At 40.5% G+C, this 20373-nt stretch overlaps 6 protein-coding genes across 6 annotated transcripts; 3 read left to right on the top strand and 3 right to left on the bottom strand.

Annotated features, from left to right (window-relative positions):
• Positions 1-674: 674 nt before the first annotated feature.
• On the bottom strand, positions 675-2273 carry SS1G_10928 (hypothetical protein; the record flags this gene model as incomplete). Its single annotated transcript, XM_001588431.1, has 1 exon — positions 675-2273. One exon carries the CDS (start codon positions 2271-2273, stop codon positions 675-677), a length of 1599 nt encoding a protein of 532 aa, XP_001588481.1.
• A 1314-nt stretch (positions 2274-3587) lies between these two features.
• Positions 3588-3966, top strand: SS1G_10927 (predicted protein; the record flags this gene model as incomplete). Its single annotated transcript, XM_001588430.1, has 2 exons — positions 3588-3648; positions 3836-3966. The coding sequence occupies 2 exons, from the start codon at positions 3588-3590 to the stop codon at positions 3964-3966; spliced, it is 192 nt and encodes a 63-aa protein (XP_001588480.1).
• A 135-nt stretch (positions 3967-4101) lies between these two features.
• Positions 4102-7584, top strand: SS1G_10926 (hypothetical protein; the record flags this gene model as incomplete). The annotated part of the gene is made up of 4 exons (XM_001588429.1): positions 4102-4142; positions 4740-4977; positions 5029-5728; positions 5924-7584. 4 exons carry the CDS (start codon positions 4102-4104, stop codon positions 7582-7584), a joined length of 2640 nt encoding a protein of 879 aa, XP_001588479.1.
• A 1321-nt stretch (positions 7585-8905) lies between these two features.
• On the bottom strand, positions 8906-11872 carry SS1G_10925 (hypothetical protein; the record flags this gene model as incomplete). The annotated part of the gene is made up of 1 exon (XM_001588428.1): positions 8906-11872. One exon carries the CDS (start codon positions 11870-11872, stop codon positions 8906-8908), a length of 2967 nt encoding a protein of 988 aa, XP_001588478.1.
• Positions 11873-12748: 876 nt separating this feature from the next.
• Positions 12749-13101, top strand: SS1G_10924 (predicted protein; the record flags this gene model as incomplete). Its single annotated transcript, XM_001588427.1, has 2 exons — positions 12749-12910; positions 13018-13101. The coding sequence occupies 2 exons, from the start codon at positions 12749-12751 to the stop codon at positions 13099-13101; spliced, it is 246 nt and encodes an 81-aa protein (XP_001588477.1).
• Positions 13102-14209: 1108 nt separating this feature from the next.
• SS1G_10923 (predicted protein) lies at positions 14210-15676 on the bottom strand (the record flags this gene model as incomplete). Its single annotated transcript, XM_001588426.1, has 2 exons — positions 14210-14479; positions 14537-15676. The coding sequence occupies 2 exons, from the start codon at positions 15674-15676 to the stop codon at positions 14210-14212; spliced, it is 1410 nt and encodes a 469-aa protein (XP_001588476.1).
• Between the last annotated feature and the right edge of the window lie 4697 nt (positions 15677-20373).

The following is a 20373-nucleotide window of genomic DNA, read 5'->3' as shown; positions in this document are numbered from 1 at the left end:
ATATCTCATACTTCAATAAAATAAAAATTAAAAAATAAAATAAAATACAAAACCATCCACTTAAATTTCAATTTAACTCTATTATCAAAGCTATACATATAAATCTAATCCCTCTTTTAATATTATATTATATCAATCGATGCATCATTCCTCATCTCCTTTCCTTTCTCATTCCCTTTTCTTCCCTTCCCTTTCATCCTCTCATACTCTCACTATCAAGATATATAAGTATCAAACGCTAATGATATAATGATATTATACGCTAATATTATCATGTCTATTCTATATATACAACGAAAGAACAATATATACATACTATCAACTTTTCATTCCCTACTTCTCATCTAAGTACTAGTACTAGGTAACTTAATACCCCGAGCTTTCATTCCCATGCTTCCATCTATATATCATATCTACCTAACGCCATACCATTTATGCATTCTGGTCCTGTTCTCCAGTCCATTTCAGTCCAGTCCAGCTGATTCCAATTTACCTTTCCATTCGCCAAAAGGTGTGTACAAAAAAGGGATCATGGATCATCCATCCCTAAAGCAAAGAGCCAGAAACGCCCCTTTCGGCATAGAATGTATAAAGTAAGTCATCAATCAGTTCCTCCATTTCTCTTTCCACTCAATCCATTAACATTATTTCCCTGATTATATCCAGCTACACTCTCACAAAGTCCATATCAATTCCAACACACCATCAACATCATACATTCTCTTTCCATCCTTACGATCTTTCCACCTCCAATCATCCTTCTTTCGAATATATGTTTGTCTAACTGTTCCATCGGCTTTTAATTCAGCTTCCGCTAGATCCCATGAACCTTTACGTCCGGTTTCACGAAGAGGAATTCGTTGAGGTCCAAACATAAAATCAAGATTCCACCCTGTACCATCATCACCCAATGCATTGAATGTTCTCTCCATTTGGTGGAGATTAAAATCAATACCCTTTGGATAATGCGCAATGGACCAACCATTTGTCAAGATGAAATCATCTTTAGTTTGGTATCTTTGAAGGAAACAATCTTCACCGCAAACTTGTTGAATCTTAGTGGATTCATAAACTTGAGCTTCATGCCACATTCCTCCCTTGAAATGATGAAGAGAAAGTGGTCGGATACCAGATTCATAGAAACCAGATGGGTCACCAACAATATCCAATTGCCAAATATCATGAAGGACAGTTAGACGGACTTCGGTGTTTTCGTATACACATTTTCGGAGAAGAATATCTCCTTGAGATCCCCAACCTGAATTTGCTTCTTCAACTTTTTGTTTGGTACTGCACTGAGGGAAAAGATCGGTGATTGTAGCGGCCAATGGAATAGAGAAGAAAACTCCAGCTCCACCATAAGCTTGACTTCCATGACGTGCAAGACTACCGACATCTTCGGAAAGGTTTCCAATATATAAATCTTCACTGGCATCATATGTTGCCATTTTCTTGATGAGAGCATCCATGTTTGGGAAAAATGTATCGTCATCGCACATGACCAACCATTTTCGATGTTTTCTAGAGCTATCGTTGTACAAAGCTGGTAGGAGGGAAAAGTATCGTTCGGCCATTTCGATTTTACTATCGGCGGTGTAGACTTTCGCATCAATTCCATATGCTTTCAGCATCTTCTTAATGTCATTGATTTCCTTATCCGAAGCATCAACCAATCGTAGGATCAATCCTCCTCCATTTGAATTTCCATGACCATCTGTCAACCAATGTGACCAGTCTAGCATGGGATTGATTTTTGGATCTGTGATTCTCTTGTAGGTGGTTGAAATACCAAAGAGGAATTCAGTGGCATTTACATCTGCAGGAATGGCAGATTTTGTGACGGGTACATCGAGTGGCTTCAAGCATTTCGTGGTAGGTTTCAAATTTTTTTCAATGTTGATTGTATCAAAGTATCGAGGGAATAAGTCTTCGTTGAGTTTAGTAATGGATTTTCGTTCAATATCTTGTCGATGATATCTAACTTGTCTGGAAGCATATTCAATTTTATCATCCAGACCGTATTTCTCTTTCAATTCGCGTAGATGGGTTGAATTGACGGCACAATCTGGAGAGCCATTTTGGGTGGTAAGAATTTCTTGTGGACTTGGAGAAAGTTTCGTTTGAATTTGATGAAATCTTTCTTGTGTAGGTCTTCCGGCGAGAAAGATGAATGCGAGGCAAATGGATGTGAATATGGCAATTCGGGTGAAAGGACTTCGGGGATTAATTAACCTATTAGGTGATATTGAGGTACCGGTACCCATCATACCCATAGTGAATGTGGGAGATGGAAATTTGTGCAAATCAGTAACACAGTTTTGCTATGACGTTTGATCGAAACGAGTGGCGAGAGGGAGTAATGAGGAGAAGTTGAGGAGAGTCGAGGGGATGAGAGGTAACGACAGTTGTTCTTCTTGAGAAGAGATTTGACGACGAGGTAAGTACAAGAATCAAAGAGAGATAGATGTAGGAAGAGAGACGAGAGGTAGAGGAGAAGGTTGGTAGGGTAGGGTAGACTTAAGAATGAAATCCAATGCAATGCCCAAAAAGGAAAGACGAGCTAAGATAAGCTTGAGATTTCGATATGCAGCGATATGCAGCTACCCTAAACATTTACGGGGAACGAAAGATGAAAGAAGAACCTTGTTAAAGGTGCTTATTAGTACTGTTACTAGTACTGAACTGTACAGAGTAATGAATGAAGGATAATGAATCGTGAATCTGGATAATGGTAAGTACCTACCTACTATTATCTCCCAACCTTTTCTTTTCTTTTCTTTTCTTTTCTCTTCTCTTCTCTCTTTTCTTCACCGTTTTCCATCCTTATCTACATTCACTTCCTTGGCAATCATTTTCACAAACCAACATTTCAACATTTCAACATTTCAATATATCCGGTGAAAACTTCAGTATGGTCAAGGATATTCTTGATTATCGACTCTCGATAAAGTTCCAAATGTCTCTTTTAGTGCCGGGAAAATGTGCCAGGAAAGTAAGAAATATGCGGTGGAGGCAAAGGGTACGCGGACAGTGGGGATGGAAATTGGGATAGATCTGAATTGTGTGTCTAGAAGTGCGTGGAACACAACCGGCTGGAACACAAGACGGTTATGAGTATTTATTTATAGATTGGAGATGTGACTTGAAAAGTAGGGAATAGGTATGTAGGTGGGTGGTATTGATATCTAGAATGGAAAGTTTTAATGTGATATGTGATATATATAATATAAATGATTACGAATTGTGTTGTTGATGTAAATAAAGTTTTCCTTATATGACAAGCTTAACTTGATATTTGGGTGCCGGGAGGGAAGAAAAGTTAAACATCTCTTCCGAAAATGCTTCCATAACCCCCAGTGGAGAAACTGTCTGGAGAAGATTCCTCCACCCTAGACAACAAAACAAAATAACAAAGTAGCAAAATCTTCAAGGTATCTCGGCCATTCAACCTGTAAAAGATCATCATATAGGGGCATGCCATTTCAATCAATGCTTTAGTCAGTCAAGTAATATCAAAGCATGGTCACGTCAATCTTCTCTTCAAAATTATCCACATCTCTTGCTCTTCTACATTTTTTTCTAACAACATGAGCGTCATCATACCAACCTCCAACCTCGAGCCAACCTCCCGAAACAAAAGTGTTCAAAGTAAGAAAAGATCATCCTTCGGCATTACTTTCAACTCTATTTTCCAGAAAAGTTATCGTAATGCAACGGGCCGATCGACGTTTCAACATAGATCACCTACGTAGGATCCGGATGATCTTTTTTGATGATTCGAAAATTGAAAATTGAAACATAAAACGTCAACCATGGCGTGTGCTATTGTAAATAGGAACAGTACGACTACGCTTATTTGCCACAGAAATTGGTAGAGTACGCCGTAATTTCTCCTGGAATCTTCTGCGGAAGATGTGGAGTCGAGGCCCTGAAAATGGCTTCGGAAATGCTTTGAATGAGGAATAGGGGTGAGATTGTGTTAATCTAGATTCTGTACCGAGGACGTGAGTCGAGAAAGGGGGTGTGCATTTGGACTGTTAAGAATAATGGTATGGGGTAATAGTAAGTGCAGTGGTTCATCAGTACCTATTGATATGATTGATGTCCAAGGTTACATATGAAGCTCTTCATCGAGTACCAAAGTATGTTAATGTTATCTCATTACTTTATTCTCCATGTACAAGCAAGTCTGGCTGGTCCATCATGCACGATTCTGTACATTCCAGAGGTACAGAGTACAGCTTCAACGGGGAAGAGAAAGTCTCACTCTTCAGTAGCACAAATTCTGAACCCATGCAAGCATCAAACTTTAGATAGATTGATCTCACATGATTGAATATCATGCTATAGATGAAAATAGTGAGTTGAGATCAATTTGGAGTCAATCAGCTCAATTGCCAGATGCCCTTCATGATCAGTCCCTTTATCTCTCTCTGTACAGCTTCAAGAAATAAATGTTGCTTGAGATTCTGCCCTTTCAGCCCGCTTTTCCAAAAAGGTATCTCTGTATCTTTGCCTTGTAGCCTCAATTTCTGCCTTAATGATCCCAGTGCTTCCAACCTGCAGGTGTCAAAATGCGCCCGCATTATTTACATGGAGAAATCCAATGTCAAGAAGAATTTCCCCCGCAAACAATAGACAAACATAAGTCTATTGAAATTCATCATGTCTAGGCAAGTAGGCTGTTTTCTTAACTATCTATTCTCACAAAAATCAAAAGCTAATCTATAAAATAACAGTAATATCCTCTTTCTGCCATTTCGAAAGGCTACCAATCTATCATTATCAGATGCTATAAAGCAATACATATCCACCAAATATGATCAACATCCGGATATGTTTAGGCAAGACCTGGAGGTCATTGACGCTTTACGAAGAGATGCGATACATGTTCAAGAACCTCATACCAGTGGAATAAGGAAGATATCAGCATATGCGGGGCAACTTTCCTGGTTGGGGGGTAAATTCCCTATAGACGTATGTTAACCTGCTACATTTCCACATATACATACTAACTCACCATGGCAGATTGGAGTGGAATTCTCATGGAAGGTAGCTCTAGGTTACAATGCCGAAAGACCTATCGTCCAAAATAATCTCAAATTCGAGCTCGCAAATATAATGTTCAACCTCGCCGCACTCTACTCTCAACTCGCCATGTCTGCGAATAGAGCAACATCCGATGGTCTGAAAGCTGCTTGTAATAACTTTTCTCTTGCAGCGGGAGTTTTGAAACATCTCAAAGGGGAAATCATACCGGAACTTCGCACTACTCCTCCTGAAGATATGGATGATAATACACTTGAGTGTCTTCAATATCTCATGTTAGCACAAGCCCAAGAATGTTTTTGGGCAAAAGCTGTAAACGATGGATTCAAAGATGGAGTGGTGGCCAAACTAGCAGCGAAAGTTTCAGACTTATATTTACAGGCAGGAGATTGGGGCATGAAGAGTGAAGCTATAAGTGCAGAGTGGATACATCATTCATCAGTTAAACATCATCATTTTGCTGCTGCTGCACAATATCGAATGGCTTGTCATTGTTTGGAGAAGAAACAATATGGGGAAGAGGTGGCAAGATTGAAGGATAGTCTTGTTTGTGCCGATGAAGCAATGAAAGAAGCAAAATTTGTCAATAAAGTGGTGTTAGGGCAATTACAAGCCTTGAAGCTTGCGGTAGCGGAGAATTTGAAAAGGGCTGAGAAAGATAATGATTTAATTTACCTTAGTAAGTTTTCCTGGATTTCTTCAGTTGGGTGACGCTCCGCTGGCCCTCCCGGGGCCACTGCCGTGGAGGCAGACTATTTGGCATAAAAAAGTCAACTTTTGGTGGCAGTGAGCTGATGAGAGCTTCGGGCTTGCCACATTTACAACCAAATATATAGCACCGTCATGTTCATTTGAGTTATAGCTGACGTTTTAGATCCTGTACCGCCTAAGACCGAACTCAAAGTTCTTGAACGAGCAAATATGGCAATCTCTAAGGTCCCAAAAGAGATTTCTGAGCCAATGACTTTTCTAGGGGATCATAAAGAATTTGGACCACCTCTCTTCTCCAAACTTGTACCATTTGCCGTTCATGTAGCAGCGAGTATTTACGAAGAACGCCGTGACCGAATTGTTCACAATAATATCATTGACGAACTTGAGATTTTAACCACCCGCATCCATGATACCCTTCGCTCCCTTAACCTTCCCGGCTCTTTACAGGCCCTCGAGAAACCTTTAGGTCTTCCTCCTACTCTACTTTCCCATGCGGAAGAACTTCGTCAAGCAGATGCCATTGGTCGTATCAATCGATCCTTTTCTGATGCTGCAAAACTTAAGGCGTCAGACGAAGCTATATTTCTCGAGGCTAAAGAGTTGCTACAGTCGGAAGCCTCTGAAAATGATCGCTTACTAAGAAAATTTGGAAGTGATAGATGGACTCGTTTAGATTCTCGGACTGCATCTCCGAAATTATATAAACAAGTCGATGAAATTGAAGGTTATTTCAAAAGTGCAGCTAATAGTGATCAAGTCGTTGTGGTAAAATTCCGCGAGTATGAATCTATTCTCCAGATTCTTACTAGTTCGGATCGCGATATTGGAAATTTTGTCCCTAGCTCTCGACGAGTTAATATACCACCAAATCTTGAAGGGGAAGTATCGAAACTTAGGAATTCCCTGAACGAAATCTCAAGATTAGAAAGCAGAAGGAGGAGGAAAATCGAATCGTTAAGGGAAAAGGCAAAGAAAGATGATATTAATCATAGCATTTTGGCCGAAGCCGCTCGTCTGGAACGAGAATACCCTTCCACGCCTGTTGTCCCTGCACATTTTGAAGATTTCTTCGAGAAACGCTTCTCCCATAACTATGACGCAGATCTCGCGTCTATTAAATCCGAATCGGAGGAGCAAGAGAACCTCTTGCAACAATTACAAAAAGCGAATGCATCATTCATTAAAGCTAGAGCAGGAGACACAAGCACAAGGGAGAGAGAACAAGCATTACAGAAACTGGAAATGGCTTATTATAAGTATAAAGAAATAGTCAACAACGTGGACGGAGGACGAAAGTTCTACAACGATCTTGCGAAAATAGTTGGAAGGTTTAGAGATGGTTGTAAAGCATTTGTAGCAGAAAGGAGAGAGGAGAGTAGGAGAATGGAGGCGGATTTATCAATGCCGTTGGCGCCGATGAGTTCATTGAGTTTACATCATCCGCAACCAGTTGTACATCATGCGCCGCCACCTCCGCAACCACTTATCCCAGTTCAAATGCAAGGTCAAGGCCAGGAAGTACAAAGTCCGAGAAGAGAATTGAGTCCAATTCAGGCGCCAGTTCCACAAAGAGCGAGTTTACAGAGTACACCTGTTAATGTTGGAGGTGTGGGTGGCTTACCTGGAGTAGGAGGAATGCCTGGGGCATTTGGAGCTGGAACCTGGAATCCGGAGTTGGGGATTAAATTTGGAGGTGGAGGTGGCGGAGCGCAGAATTCGGAGGGGGCACCTGGATCTGGAGCTGGGCCTGGGCCAACACAGGCACAAACGCAATCGAAACAAACGACTTGGGATCCAAGTTCTGGCTTGAGATTTGGTTGATTGGGGAGTATATTTTTGGGAATAGGAGAAATAGTGGAAGATTAGGCTGGATATTCTTATGTGGGTGGAATTGCACGGGATAGGATGGATGGGATGTGATGGGATGAAATGAATGGGAAATATGTAACTATATGAAATCAGTGTAAAATCTATAACCCATTAGGAGGATACGCATACGTGCATACATATAAAATATGAATGAACGAAATGTGTATGATGGAATGGAATATAAGAATATGAGATGTAAGATTTTGAGTCGTGAGATTACAAGATTGAGATTGCGAATATAAAATATAACAATAAATAAACACACAAGTCAAAAACAAAAAATGTTGAAAGAAGAAAAAACAAGAGTTGAAGTTGAATTATAAGTTTCTACTTACTTATACCTATACCTATATTTATATACAATACAGATTTATATTTACACATTTACACATTCTCCAAACAATAAATAATAAACACATAATAAAAAATGAGAATTTAAGTATTAAGTATCTTATATAATCCTCCTCCTTTTACTTCTACCCCTACTAAAAATCTATATTGAAGAAAACAACAAACAAACGCTGTACTCGAGTACCTAGTATTCATCGATCGGATCAGATCATTTCTTCTTGATCCTTTATAATTTATTTTATTATTGTTAGATAATTATTATTCCTAATTTTCCATCCATTAATAATAATAGTAATAGTAGGAGGAGGTATTTATTGTATTTAGGTATGGATTGTATGGATTGCATGTAATCTTATCTCGAGGGGGATGAATCAAGTTTACGTGTACGTGTACGTGTACATGATACTGATACCAATACTACTACACTATCAAATGGAAATGTAAAAGTAAAAAGTACGTAATGTGATGTGATGTGATATAAAATAATACTTCAATTCCGCTTCGCTGGGTCGATCGATCGATTGATCAGCACAAACACACACTCTCCCTCTTCTCTATCCATTCATTATCCGCTTCTTTCAATCCACTCTCTTCAAACAAAAGTCAAGTAATAAACAAATGTCATAAGTCATATCCATCCATCCATCCGTCCATCCATCCATCCATCAATCCATCCATGATATAATATCCTATCCATCCCAAAGCAAGTGAACAAATGAACAAGTACCCCAAGCCATCAACTCCAAGTGCCCGTATCATGTTGATCAAAGAACCAACTCCGGAAATAGACAAAACGCCTAGAATCCTCATCCGTTTCTGTAAGGGTAATGAAGCCAAAGAACTCCTGCTGAAATGAACAACAAGGTATACACAGAGTCCGAATCCCCCAAAAAGAAAATCACCTCCTAACCTTAACCACAACTCAAACCTCATCTGAAGCTGCCCTCTCAATAACCTCGTACCAAATCCCATGGGCATCTTTATCCACCCGAGCCATCTTCCCCATAACTTCCACAATTCCTCCAATCTTCGCTACAAATTCTGGCATACCTAATCCTGCAATTCCTTCATTACCATTCCCATCATTTCTTGGATTTTCCTTTGCCAATCTATGAATAAGGTAACCTCTCAATCTAGTCATCAAGAGTTTCATAACCGGTTCACGTAATTCCTCATTAGAACTTGAAGCTGCAGCCGCAGCCACGATTCTCTTGACTAATTCGCGAATATGGTTTTTGGTAGCCATCGGCATACTCCTACTACTTTCCAATGCGGCTGTAATACCTTGTTCTGCTTGTTCTGATTCCTTTGAATTTTCAAGTACGGAATAAACTCTTGAAGCTTCAGTTTTCCATTGACTTCTCACATCTCGCTTGAGGATATTCTTGACCTGAAGCAGAATAGCTGAGGTAGTGACAATACGAAGCGTGTCTTTCCTAGCCGTTTCAATCCTTCCCATATCCAACTTTAATGTTTCTGGCACCGGGCTACCCGGCGCAGATGTGCATATGTCCGCTAGCATCTGAATATAGGTTTTCTCTGGCGTAGGTCTATTCCTCAACAAATTAACATTCTCAGGATCTCGACGAGCTGCTTCGGCATAGACTTTTTGACGAGCCTCCCGCCAGGCTGATGTGGTGATAGTAAGGTTATTATTGGTTTCTTCCATTTCTTCCGAGAAACGTTTAGTTTCATATGTGGAAGCATGTTTGATTAACTCAGGAGCTGATTGTTGAAGCATGAAATTGGCATAATCAAGCTGCATCAAATCAATGAATCGCATCAATGCTTGAAGACGATCGACAAAATCACCTTCTTTGAGAGTCGACTCAACAAGGATTTTGACCTCATCATCTCGGAAAGGGGCACATAAACGAGGAAGAATATTGCCCATGAAGTTGAAGAAAGTTTCATATGAAAATCTTCCATTCTTGAGTTCTGACGCTACCAGATCTGTATCAAGGGAATCTTCAATGAGTTTGTACATTGAATTTCCAGGAGTGAGAAGACGTTGAAGTTTTCCCTTGATATTATCCGCCATAGCAAGAACCCAAGGATCACTATTTCCAGCTGCAACTTCTTGTCTCATAGAATCAAAGATGAGTTGATTAACGGCACCTCGTTGTTGAAGACAATCTTCCATCGAAATGCGATATTCTTTATTGATAGCCAGTTCATGGACTAAGATTCGATTATCTGGAAGTATTGAATTGACCGATCTTAAATTATCCGCATCAGTACTTTGCCAACGGCGTTCCTTGACAGGTGTAGCAGGTGGCGTGAGAGTTTGTAAATGAGATGCAACGGCAGTATCAGAAGCATTAAAATCTTCAATAGCAGGAGATGCAGATCCTGTTTCTGCGGCACGAGGTTTTGAATCTCCAGTAGGTTGTTTTGTTTGTCTGACCTTCCTTGCTTCTCGGATCGCATTCGCAATTAATCGCTTCCCCTGAACAGGTCCAGCGAGCCTTTTTATTCTGACCATCAGCTTAAGTTGATTATCTCTGATCCCATCACGATATGAATCAGTTACAGATTCTTCCGTGCTATCTTTAACAGTTTGCCATATCGAATCCAATTCCACAAATTGTAAAACCATCATATCAATAAGGGTACTAGCATCTCTTGATTTCCAAGCAATAAAAGCATTGAAGAATGTTGCATAAACTTCCGACAGTGTTGATAGCTGAGCAGGAGGAGGGGTATAATTATTTGCTGTCGTCAATCTGGATAAAACGGTTTCAAAAGAAATAAGAAGATCTCGGGCTTTTGCAACGAGGTCCTGTAACTGTGGATTAGCCAAATCATCCCTTTTCATTGGTTGCGCTCCTACCTGTTCCTGTTCTCCTTTATCACCTTTACTACTCAAGACTTGGGTAGGGTGACCAAGGATAAGGAAAGCGCTGAGAAATGTTCGGACTGCTGTCATTTCATTGACGGATCCACTTTCTCCTTCTTTGAGTCCACAGATTCTCAAGATATGTGCTGTGCTGACCAGGACTTTCTCTTGTGCCAATAGATCAACCACTTTCTCGAATGAAGTCTCTCGCACTCCATCAATTGTGAGACCCAATTCCGCAAAATCATGTAGTGCTTTCCATCGTCTGTGAATTCTCCATCTAGTTTGGATTATTTTTGCTGCCGCTGACTCGTCAAGTGGTGCCTTCTTGACCTCCGCTACTAGACTTGGACTTGGACTCGGACTCGAGCTTTTTCTCATGCTGCTCAAACTTCTTGTTCGTTGTTTCGAGTTATTGTTCCGACTCAAGATTTCTTCTCTCCTCCTTTCAGCCTCGGCAAGCTTTTCCTCCATCTCCTTTCTTAGCTTTTTCCCCTCTAATTCCCTCCTTTCTTTCATCGTCTCGGCAATCCCCTTTGCCCGCTTAACTTCTTCCGCACAACTCGCCACAATCTCAGCTAAATTCTTTTCTCTCGCTTGTTGAGCTGCCAATGCTCTTTCTTCTGTATTGGTAGTACTTCTAGGGGCTGCCTTGGCCAATGCAGCCCTCAATCTAACCTTCTCCGCATGCGCAGCTCTATCAGCTAACCTAGCCTTTCGATCCTCGAGTATACTAGCTCTGCGTAGATGCTGAGCAATGTAGTTACTCTGCGAGCCAGCCATAGCGGCATGCCCCGCATGACGACTTGAGCCATGTGAATGAACTGAAGATATAGAATTTCGTCTCGAAGATGCAGCCGAGGATTTACGTCGATTATTGGTGGGGCGATAGAATCTCGCTGCGAGACGGGGTGGTGGAGTATGGACTCGATTCGAAGGGGAATCCTCTCTCTCGGATATGAGATCGAGGTCTGCGGGATCTTCTGGCATACCGGTTGATTCCATAATGTTACGATCGGGATCGCTCATGTCTTGGGATGCGCGACGCATTGTTTACGTGTAAGGTTGGGGTATTTGTGTGGGGCGGTGGGTTTCTCGAAGATGAAGTTGAGAGTGTTCGCAGGTTGCAGATGCTGGTAATTGCTAGTAGTCGCTGGTAGTCGCTGGTAATCGCTACTTGTCTATAAATATAATATGATTTGATTCAGAAATGATCGTTTCTCTGTCTGTCAAGTGAATCTTGTGATTGACTCTGAACAAATGGTTTCCATTCAAAAGCCCCAAGGAAATAGGATATAACTGCAGCAAAGAGGAGATTGTACAGTAATCTTCGTACCCGCTTCCCAAAGATTGAGGATAATGTAATGTAATGTAATGCAATGCAATGTAAGATAAGTTAGAATGAGGAATTCACCTGGGTGAAGTTGTACAATGAATGAATGGATTTCAAGTAAGCTTCTGATGAAGGATTGAAGGTAGGTAATTGAGGAGGTTGGATTGAAAAGTCGAACGAATGCATCAAGTATGAGGTTGATTTACTTTCATTGAAATCATGAATGGGTATTGTATGGATGGTATGGTTTGTAAGGGTTTAGATGAGAAATCAAGTTCAAACATTACAAAGTTGAAGAATGAAAACATCACCAGGGAAGTGAGTTTCTCGTCTCGGTAGGATTTTGGGGCTTTGCGCTTAGGCTTGGCTGGAAACGACGAATACCAAGGTAATAAATAGGTATGGATGGGCTATTTATTATTATTATGCTTACTGATGCTGAATGAATGCTATTTGCTTATTGATGGGGGAAAGGAAAGAATCATATGGAAGAGAGGAGAGATTAATTAGCATTAACTTCAATCATCAATTTAACATGTACAATTAATTCAGTATAAATCATATATATATACAATACAAAACAATACACCCAAATGTTCGAGTATTTCCTATTTCATTGTATCTCTCCAAATTACACCACCATCATCATCATCATCATCATCATCATCATCATCATCATCATCATCATCATTCCTTTATCTCTCGACTCCGTCCTCCCACGATTCTACACCTTCCTAACGCATTATGCGCATATTGTATGCATGCGACAGAATGTCTTACTCTCCAAACAGAATACCCACCGACACAATAAACACATACCCCGAGTTCCAGCTCATCAATTAATTTGGACGACTAAGCAAAGAGCGCGGAGAGCGAGGATGAGCCATTTCGTCATCAAGCACCAAATATTCGACACAGACAGAGTTACCCGGGTACACAAATTTAGATGCTCAAGATTAAATAAGATGTCAAACAAAGTTGATCATCCGAGGTATTTAATTTTACATGCTAAAACTAGTATTTGATTTCCGAAATTTATTTCATGTCAACTTGTTCGAGAGTTCTCGATATTTGATCTCGGGGTATATACCAAGAAGAGATTTATTTTGATATTCAATGCGACTGTAATTAATTGTTTGTCTCATTTAATTTTGGTTTGGTGGTTATCATTTGGGGAAAGCTTAAGATAGCTGAAGGAGTACGACGATGATTACGAATTCAAGGACGCGAATGAGACTGTTAGTACAATGTTCTTGAGATCAAGGTCAACATCAAGATGGTGGTGATATAATAATTACTTTGAATCAAGGATTCTAGATTCCATCTCCAAATCCATCAGTACCGTAATACAATTTTTGGAAAGATATCAACATCTCGTCTATTCATTCCAGTTCCCCTCTAATCCCTTCGTACATGTGTCGCGAATTTATTCGTTGTAATCACAGATAAACCGCTTTACATTAATTCATCCAGTACTAGAGTCCCGTGGAGTAAGAGCATTAAATCATAAAACATAGCATTGTGAATTGGTTTCAAGCTATTCACAAGAACACAACATTGTGTTGGCGAGTAAGCTTGCACTGTCTTTTCTGGCTTTCATTCCTTACAGTACATCACATCAAGAAGAAAGAGCACATGGCATACAAGAATACATTCATCAGTTTGTAAATTCGCCGTTCTCAATCCTAAAAGACATCATATACATGAACTCCCTACTTGTTGGACATAACCTGATGCCCAAAAATGTACAAGCAAGCAAAATACTCGGTAAAACACAAAAAAACGCATACATAAAAACTCTCAAAAGTAATGCACAAGAAAGTATTTGGTTTTTTGGTCTTCATTGATATCAATCCCTTACATCAATCCCCAAACTTCTAATTGTCTGATCTCCTCGTCCCCTTCATAATATTTTGCAAAATCGGCAATGTACAAGTAACAAAAGAAACATCCACCTTAGCATCTTCTCATACCCAATCACTTACTTCGCTGTCAAGAAGTAGTTCATCAAGTCGAGTTCAAGAATATACAAAATTCATCCTTCAAGGGAGAATTTAGTAACCAGTTGGCTTGGCGCCAGTTGGTCTAGCCTTGCTGGTCAAGAAACCAGAAGATGCGCATCTGGACTTCTTGGTGGAAGTGATAGCAGTTCCGTTACCGTAGTGAGGAATGGAAGAGATAGCGGCGGTGGTGGCTGGAATTGGGACAACGGTGGCAGTGCTAACGATGACGGAGGCATCGGTAGAAACAGCTGCGCCCGCAGAGGTAGCGACAACAGCGGTTTGAATACCGGAGATGGCATCAGTGGCAGCGCAGTCAGCGGTCTAGATGTGTTTGTTAGAATAAGTTGTTTGAAAGAGGGAGATAAATTAAAGACTTACAACAGTGACGGTTTGAGCGGCGACTGTGACGGTTTGAGCAGCAACTGTTACGGTTTGAGCGGCAACAGTGGCGGTGACTGTGACGGTGGAGGCCTCTGCAGGAGCACAGGTCTCAACTCCGGAAGAACCAGATGATGCAACTGGTAAACCGGCGCTTGGGACTGAAGGACCGCTTGGGGAAGATCCAGCAGGGGCAGATGGAGAGCCACCTGATACAACGGCGGAGACACCAGAGAGACTAGTGGCAGCGGATCCAGATGGGGAAATAGCTGAAACGGTGACGTAGTGAGTAGAGGTGGAGGTACCGTAGATGGTGGTGGTTTGGGAAGTGGTAGAGTCAGCAGAAGAAACGACACCAGCGTTGGAAGAAACGGCAGGGGTTTGAGCAGCACCAGGAACGGTTTGAGATGGGGTAACGGTCAAGTAGATGGTAGAGGCGGAAGTCTCGATAATGGTGGTGGTGACAACGGTGGTAGATGAACCGGAACCGAGAGTGTAGGTCAAAGTGTGGCTTGAACTACCGGTAACAACGCGAGCAGAGGAAACGACACCAGTTCCGAGAGGAGCAGAGATGGAGTATGGGGAGGATCCAGTTGGTGCGGCAACACCGGAGGAAGCTGGAGTGGTCTCAATACCTGCTGCGCTGGAAACGCCAGCTGGTGCAGATGGGACAGCACCACTTGTGAGAGCGGATGGAAGTGCACTAGAACCTAGAGCAATTGTAGTGGTAGTCGCACCATAGAAAGAACCGGAGCTGGCTGCCTTGGCGATCTCAGATGAAAGAGATGCAAGAGCAGATGTCAAGTGCTTGCTGGTGATAGCAGAACTGGCAGATGCAGCCTCGGTGACTGGGCAGATGGTGGTTGCCAAAGTGATGGTATCAGTAACAATAACCTCGGATGGGGTAGCTGCACCGGAAGCGTAGGAGCTTGCACGAGCTGGGCAGTTGGTGATGGATGCAGCACATGAGGTGATGGTTCGGACGGTGGTCGCGTAAACGGTCATGGTGGTTTGAGGAGCGAGGCTAGTGGTGGCCGCGATGGTACCGTTGGTAATACGCTTCGGGTGGTAATGACCTTCATGAGCTGAAGCGGCGGCGAATCCGGCCATCAGGGCCAAGGAGAGAGTGGTGAATTGCATGATGATTGATATCGAAGGATGATTGTCTGTTCTAGATTCTTCGTAAATGAATGTTCCTTCCTCTGCGATATATTCCCCAAATAATCAATGCTCCTCCGATTCCAGAAGATATCCAAAGAAAAATTGTTATATACCCAAAAGTGCTTGTTTTTTGCTTTTAAAATGTGTAAGTAATCTGTCGCTTTCGCAAAGAGTGTATGTTCTCGAGTTAAAGAGTGACTGTAGAGTTGGAAATAAACGAAAGAAACTCTTTTGTGCAAAAGGGACTTGGTAATGACTGTGTAGTAGTGATCAAGGAAGATCTTGTGAAGAGAAAAGGAGGGTGGAGGAATCTTTTAAAGAAAGATGAGAAGGGATTCACTATAGGAGATGAAAGGAAATTGAATGGAAACGGGGGGTGGACACGGAAAAAAGAGTGGGAACCCTGACAGTGGGATGGGATTATTTTGAAAATAAGAATTATAAGCATGGATGAGGGGGTAATGGAAGTTTTTTCAGAAAAAAATAAATGTTATTGTTAGGATCTAATAGGTAGGGCTCGTATGGCACCATTGCATGTATGGTATGGAGTATGGTTATTTTGTGGGTGGGTAGGTGAGGAAGGGTTTACTAGGTATGTATTTTTTTATTTTACTCGCTTTGCTGCACCTATCTATGCATCGCATGGCTTTTCGCGGTTCAAAACCCACATGGGTCTATGCAGGTACAAGTCTTTTAGAGGATCTCACCGCAAATAAAGCCCTGTACCTTGGAAAAAGCTTGGGGATCTCTGAATGATAAGAGGCTATGTTACCTTTTCAGGGGTTGGTGATACGAAGTTTGCACGAATGGAAATTGCTTTTCTCCCGCTTTGTGTTGTGCTCTTCCAATCAGAGTGGTGATAGGGGGGAGGACTAGCGGGTATTGTGATTATAATCGAGTTTGTTCATTATGATGGAATTTATATTGTTACCTACCTACCTCCTCCCCAAAGAATATATATGAGTGAATGAATGAGTGAATGACTGAAAGAGGATATTTGAAGCATAAAATGTTAATAGGCTCTGTATAAAATGATGAGATGATTAGATCCATTTTTATCACAATTCTTAGACGTTTGAATGGTCGGATAAGTCGGTCCAAGCAAGCAGAGAGAAATTGAAGGGAATGAATATTCGTTTCAAAGGATTCGGTTGGCTTGCTCAATTGATGATATTAATCATGTTAGTGAAACCACACATACCATTTTCATACAAACAACCTCACAAATAGAGACTAGATTATTTATCTCCTAGGCAGTAATTATAGATAAGTAGGTAGGTAAAGAAAAGATCAATGGAAATATGACTTGTAAAAAAAATTCAAAGCTTCTAATGCCATCATAGATCATTGCTTCTCCTTATTTGCATGAATTGAGCTTTTGGGATGATATTCAGATAGATAGATTCATTCATCTATCTAGTATGAACTACTCGATATTCGATTACGACATTTGTTTGAGCCTCCTCATCTACCTAGGTATTTACTGTTTCTTCTTTGTGAAATCGAACCTGGTGGAATGATCTATGAATCCAATACATAAATTGTGGATAATTCAATTTATATATGCGCGCAATTATGTATCATCTGCATCTAGGACCTGGGCACGAGAAGGAAGCTCATATCATCAATCAATCAATGAATGAATGAACCAACCAACCAACCACGTATTTCCCCAGCAGATTGATCGAATTGGTAAAATGTATTGTATGCATACGTGTATGTGGTGTTGACGACTTACATCTTCATTTACATACCTATTCAATTTACACGTTCAACAGAATCGGAAATTAAACATCTATTGAATTGGACGAAAGAAATCACACAGATGATTGAATAGGAAACTCAGAATGAGATTATCTAAGGTTACCTACCTTATCATTCACTCTTCTGTGCGATATGCGATGTGCTTGTGCTTTTAGTCATGATTCACGATTGACTGGACGAGGCAAATGATAGCCAAGCGGGCCAAGCTTTGCTGTCCGACCTCTAATTTTAATTGACCGTCTTTATTCTATCAAACTTCCTTTTCAGCATGCTTTCCCCAGTTTGACTTCTGTGCAGTGTGCAGTACTTCTAAGCCTTTCTTCCTTCTATCATCTATGACTGGAAAACATGGTCTAAACGTTAAATGATTGATACTACACTCAGTAGCTTGTCACATACCACGCGATTCAAGCCCCTTCATCGGCCGCTTCCACTACCGATTTGACCGGACTCCTTTTCTCACGACACACCCGAAGCTTCAAATGGAATTAATGACATCGTTTCTAAATCGTCCGTACATATTTGAGGCGCAGTTGTTTGAAAATGGCCATTTCGGCATCATGCATCATTCATCTCATAAAGTTTTAAGTAACCTTTAAGGTAAAGCCAAAATCTAATCTCAAATCTTATATCTTATATCATCTATATAAAAAGTCCGGTGAGAGAGAGGATCACAGCATCTGTATCTAGTACCTATCTACATTATCATCTTGATCCTTTGAATCTTCTTCTTCCTCATCATCCCCAAAAACCACTAACCAGTAACTTAACTTAAACGCCTAACTAAACGGTCGACTCAGGAAAATCCTCATCATCCAATCTCATCCCCACAACCCAGCAAGCACAAGCACAGCTGTTCACAAAAAGCTATGGCGCATCGCACAACAAATTCATGAAACTCTGCCTGCATAAAAGATAATCTTTAATCTTATGTTCGCCAGGAACCCTAGCTTTTCGCCTTGCACAAATAAATTTCACTGTTCCTCCCCTACCCCTGAAACACAAACGCCTATCAAACGCTCCAGACTGGTAATCCGCAAGAAAAACAGACAAGCAAGCAATGAAATGTCCCAAAGTCATACGGAGTAGATTCATCATAACAAGATGGGGGTTCTAGATTTTTAAACGCCCAGCTAACTATCCTTACGCGCTCTCCACTTTCTTCTCCAATAATTGGAGGTTTGAGATTGAGCTAAACTGTAATTTTATCTCTTGAATAGATGGATGGATATAGATGGGATTCGGCCTTTTCATGTCTCGGATGACTACCGGTAGGTACAGTACTATGGTACTGTAGTAGTATTTCATTCCTCTTCATAACTTTTCTCATTATCCGATCCATTTTAAATCCTTATCAAAAGCCTATTGTTAATAAGATATCCAAGGTATATATCACTCCAATCCCAGGTTGGCCATCGGCATACACCCTCTTTCTGCTCTCGATAAAATCCACCCACATACCTGACTAATCCCTACCGAGATCTCGTGTATGTCAAGTTCATTACCCATGTTATACTCCATAGCCAAACGTTCCGAAGCATAAGTTAGGTCAGGAAGTGATACAAGTTTCATCTTAACTTTTATGAAGTTTTGAAGATTATGGGAATTGAATGCAACGAGATAGATAGATATTAGATATTAGATATCTACTAGATCTCTCTATCTACCTACCTAGGTAGCCATTATTAGAATAAATTGTCTCTCATTGCTGAATGAGATCTCGAATTGATATGATTTAATTTTTCGATAGACTGGGAAAGCAAGTTCATTCATTTCAAAAAACAATAACCTTATCAAGATCAATCAATAATTATAAGGCGGGATGAAATGAGAAGTTGAAAGCGCTAAGATAAGTATCAATCAATCAATGCTTATATCATCTTATTCATTTCGCTTCTTTTTATTTTATTTTTTTCTAGCGCTCAAGTACTCAGTATACAGATCAAAATCCAGGTAGACTACATAGATAGAGACGAAGAAAATATTATACGATATAGATTAAGATTGATTTGATTTTATTCGGGCAGTGAAACTATCCCGATCAATATAATAATCTCTTTACAGAGTACGGAGTACTCACTCACATTATCAAAAACCTGCAAACCTATTTAATATCTAATCTTCCAACAAAATAAATTTTCTATTTCCAGAATAAGCTCGAGAGGCTCAAAAAGCCCCTGTTGTAGGGGTGGAGAGGGGGCTCAATTGCAGTAATTGTATCTATATTTAAGTATCGCTACCTGATTTTTCTGCTCGTGCTGCGACATAGTATGTACATACAAAAGTATATTAAGTAAGACGTATCCACTTGATTGTGTTGTCGTATTATAATAGTATCTATCTGTGTCTGTTGAAAGTGGAGATCTAGCTCAAGCCTCACTCATGCTTCTTGACCGCATGAGTAGGTAAGCTTGCAGTTGAGGGAATACGATGTGTACTGACTAGATACATCAAAGCGAATATTTTATCAAGAAGACTTGATATAGAGAGTTTCTCGGTATAAAATTGTCGATATCGATATCTATAAGATTTTTATCAAAGATATGTATTAAATATATCCTAGCCTTGAATTTTCTTTTCTTAAAAAGGACTTGGGATATAACTCGATATATGTTAATTAACACTAACCTTAACTAAGTCTTAGATATAGATATAATGGAGGCGGTATAACAGTAATCAGATTTTACTATACTATACCATACTATACTATAGCTAGATAGACAGACAGATAGTGAGTATACGATTTAGATTTATCAACATGAATATCAATACGAATATGTCGCAGATGCATATACATGTACATGTATGTATCTTCTTCGTATTTGAATTTGGGAGCTTGGAGGCGGGGTTGGTGGGTGGGTGGGGGAAAGAGGGAGGGGGATTACAAAGTTATGAGGGATTTCCTTTGATGG

The sequence above is a fragment of the Sclerotinia sclerotiorum genome, genomic scaffold (genome assembly GCF_000146945.2).
Source record: "Sclerotinia sclerotiorum 1980 UF-70 scaffold_16 genomic scaffold, whole genome shotgun sequence".
Lineage (NCBI taxonomy): Eukaryota > Fungi > Ascomycota > Leotiomycetes > Helotiales > Sclerotiniaceae > Sclerotinia > Sclerotinia sclerotiorum.
This window is presented reverse-complemented; position numbering and strand designations above follow the sequence as displayed.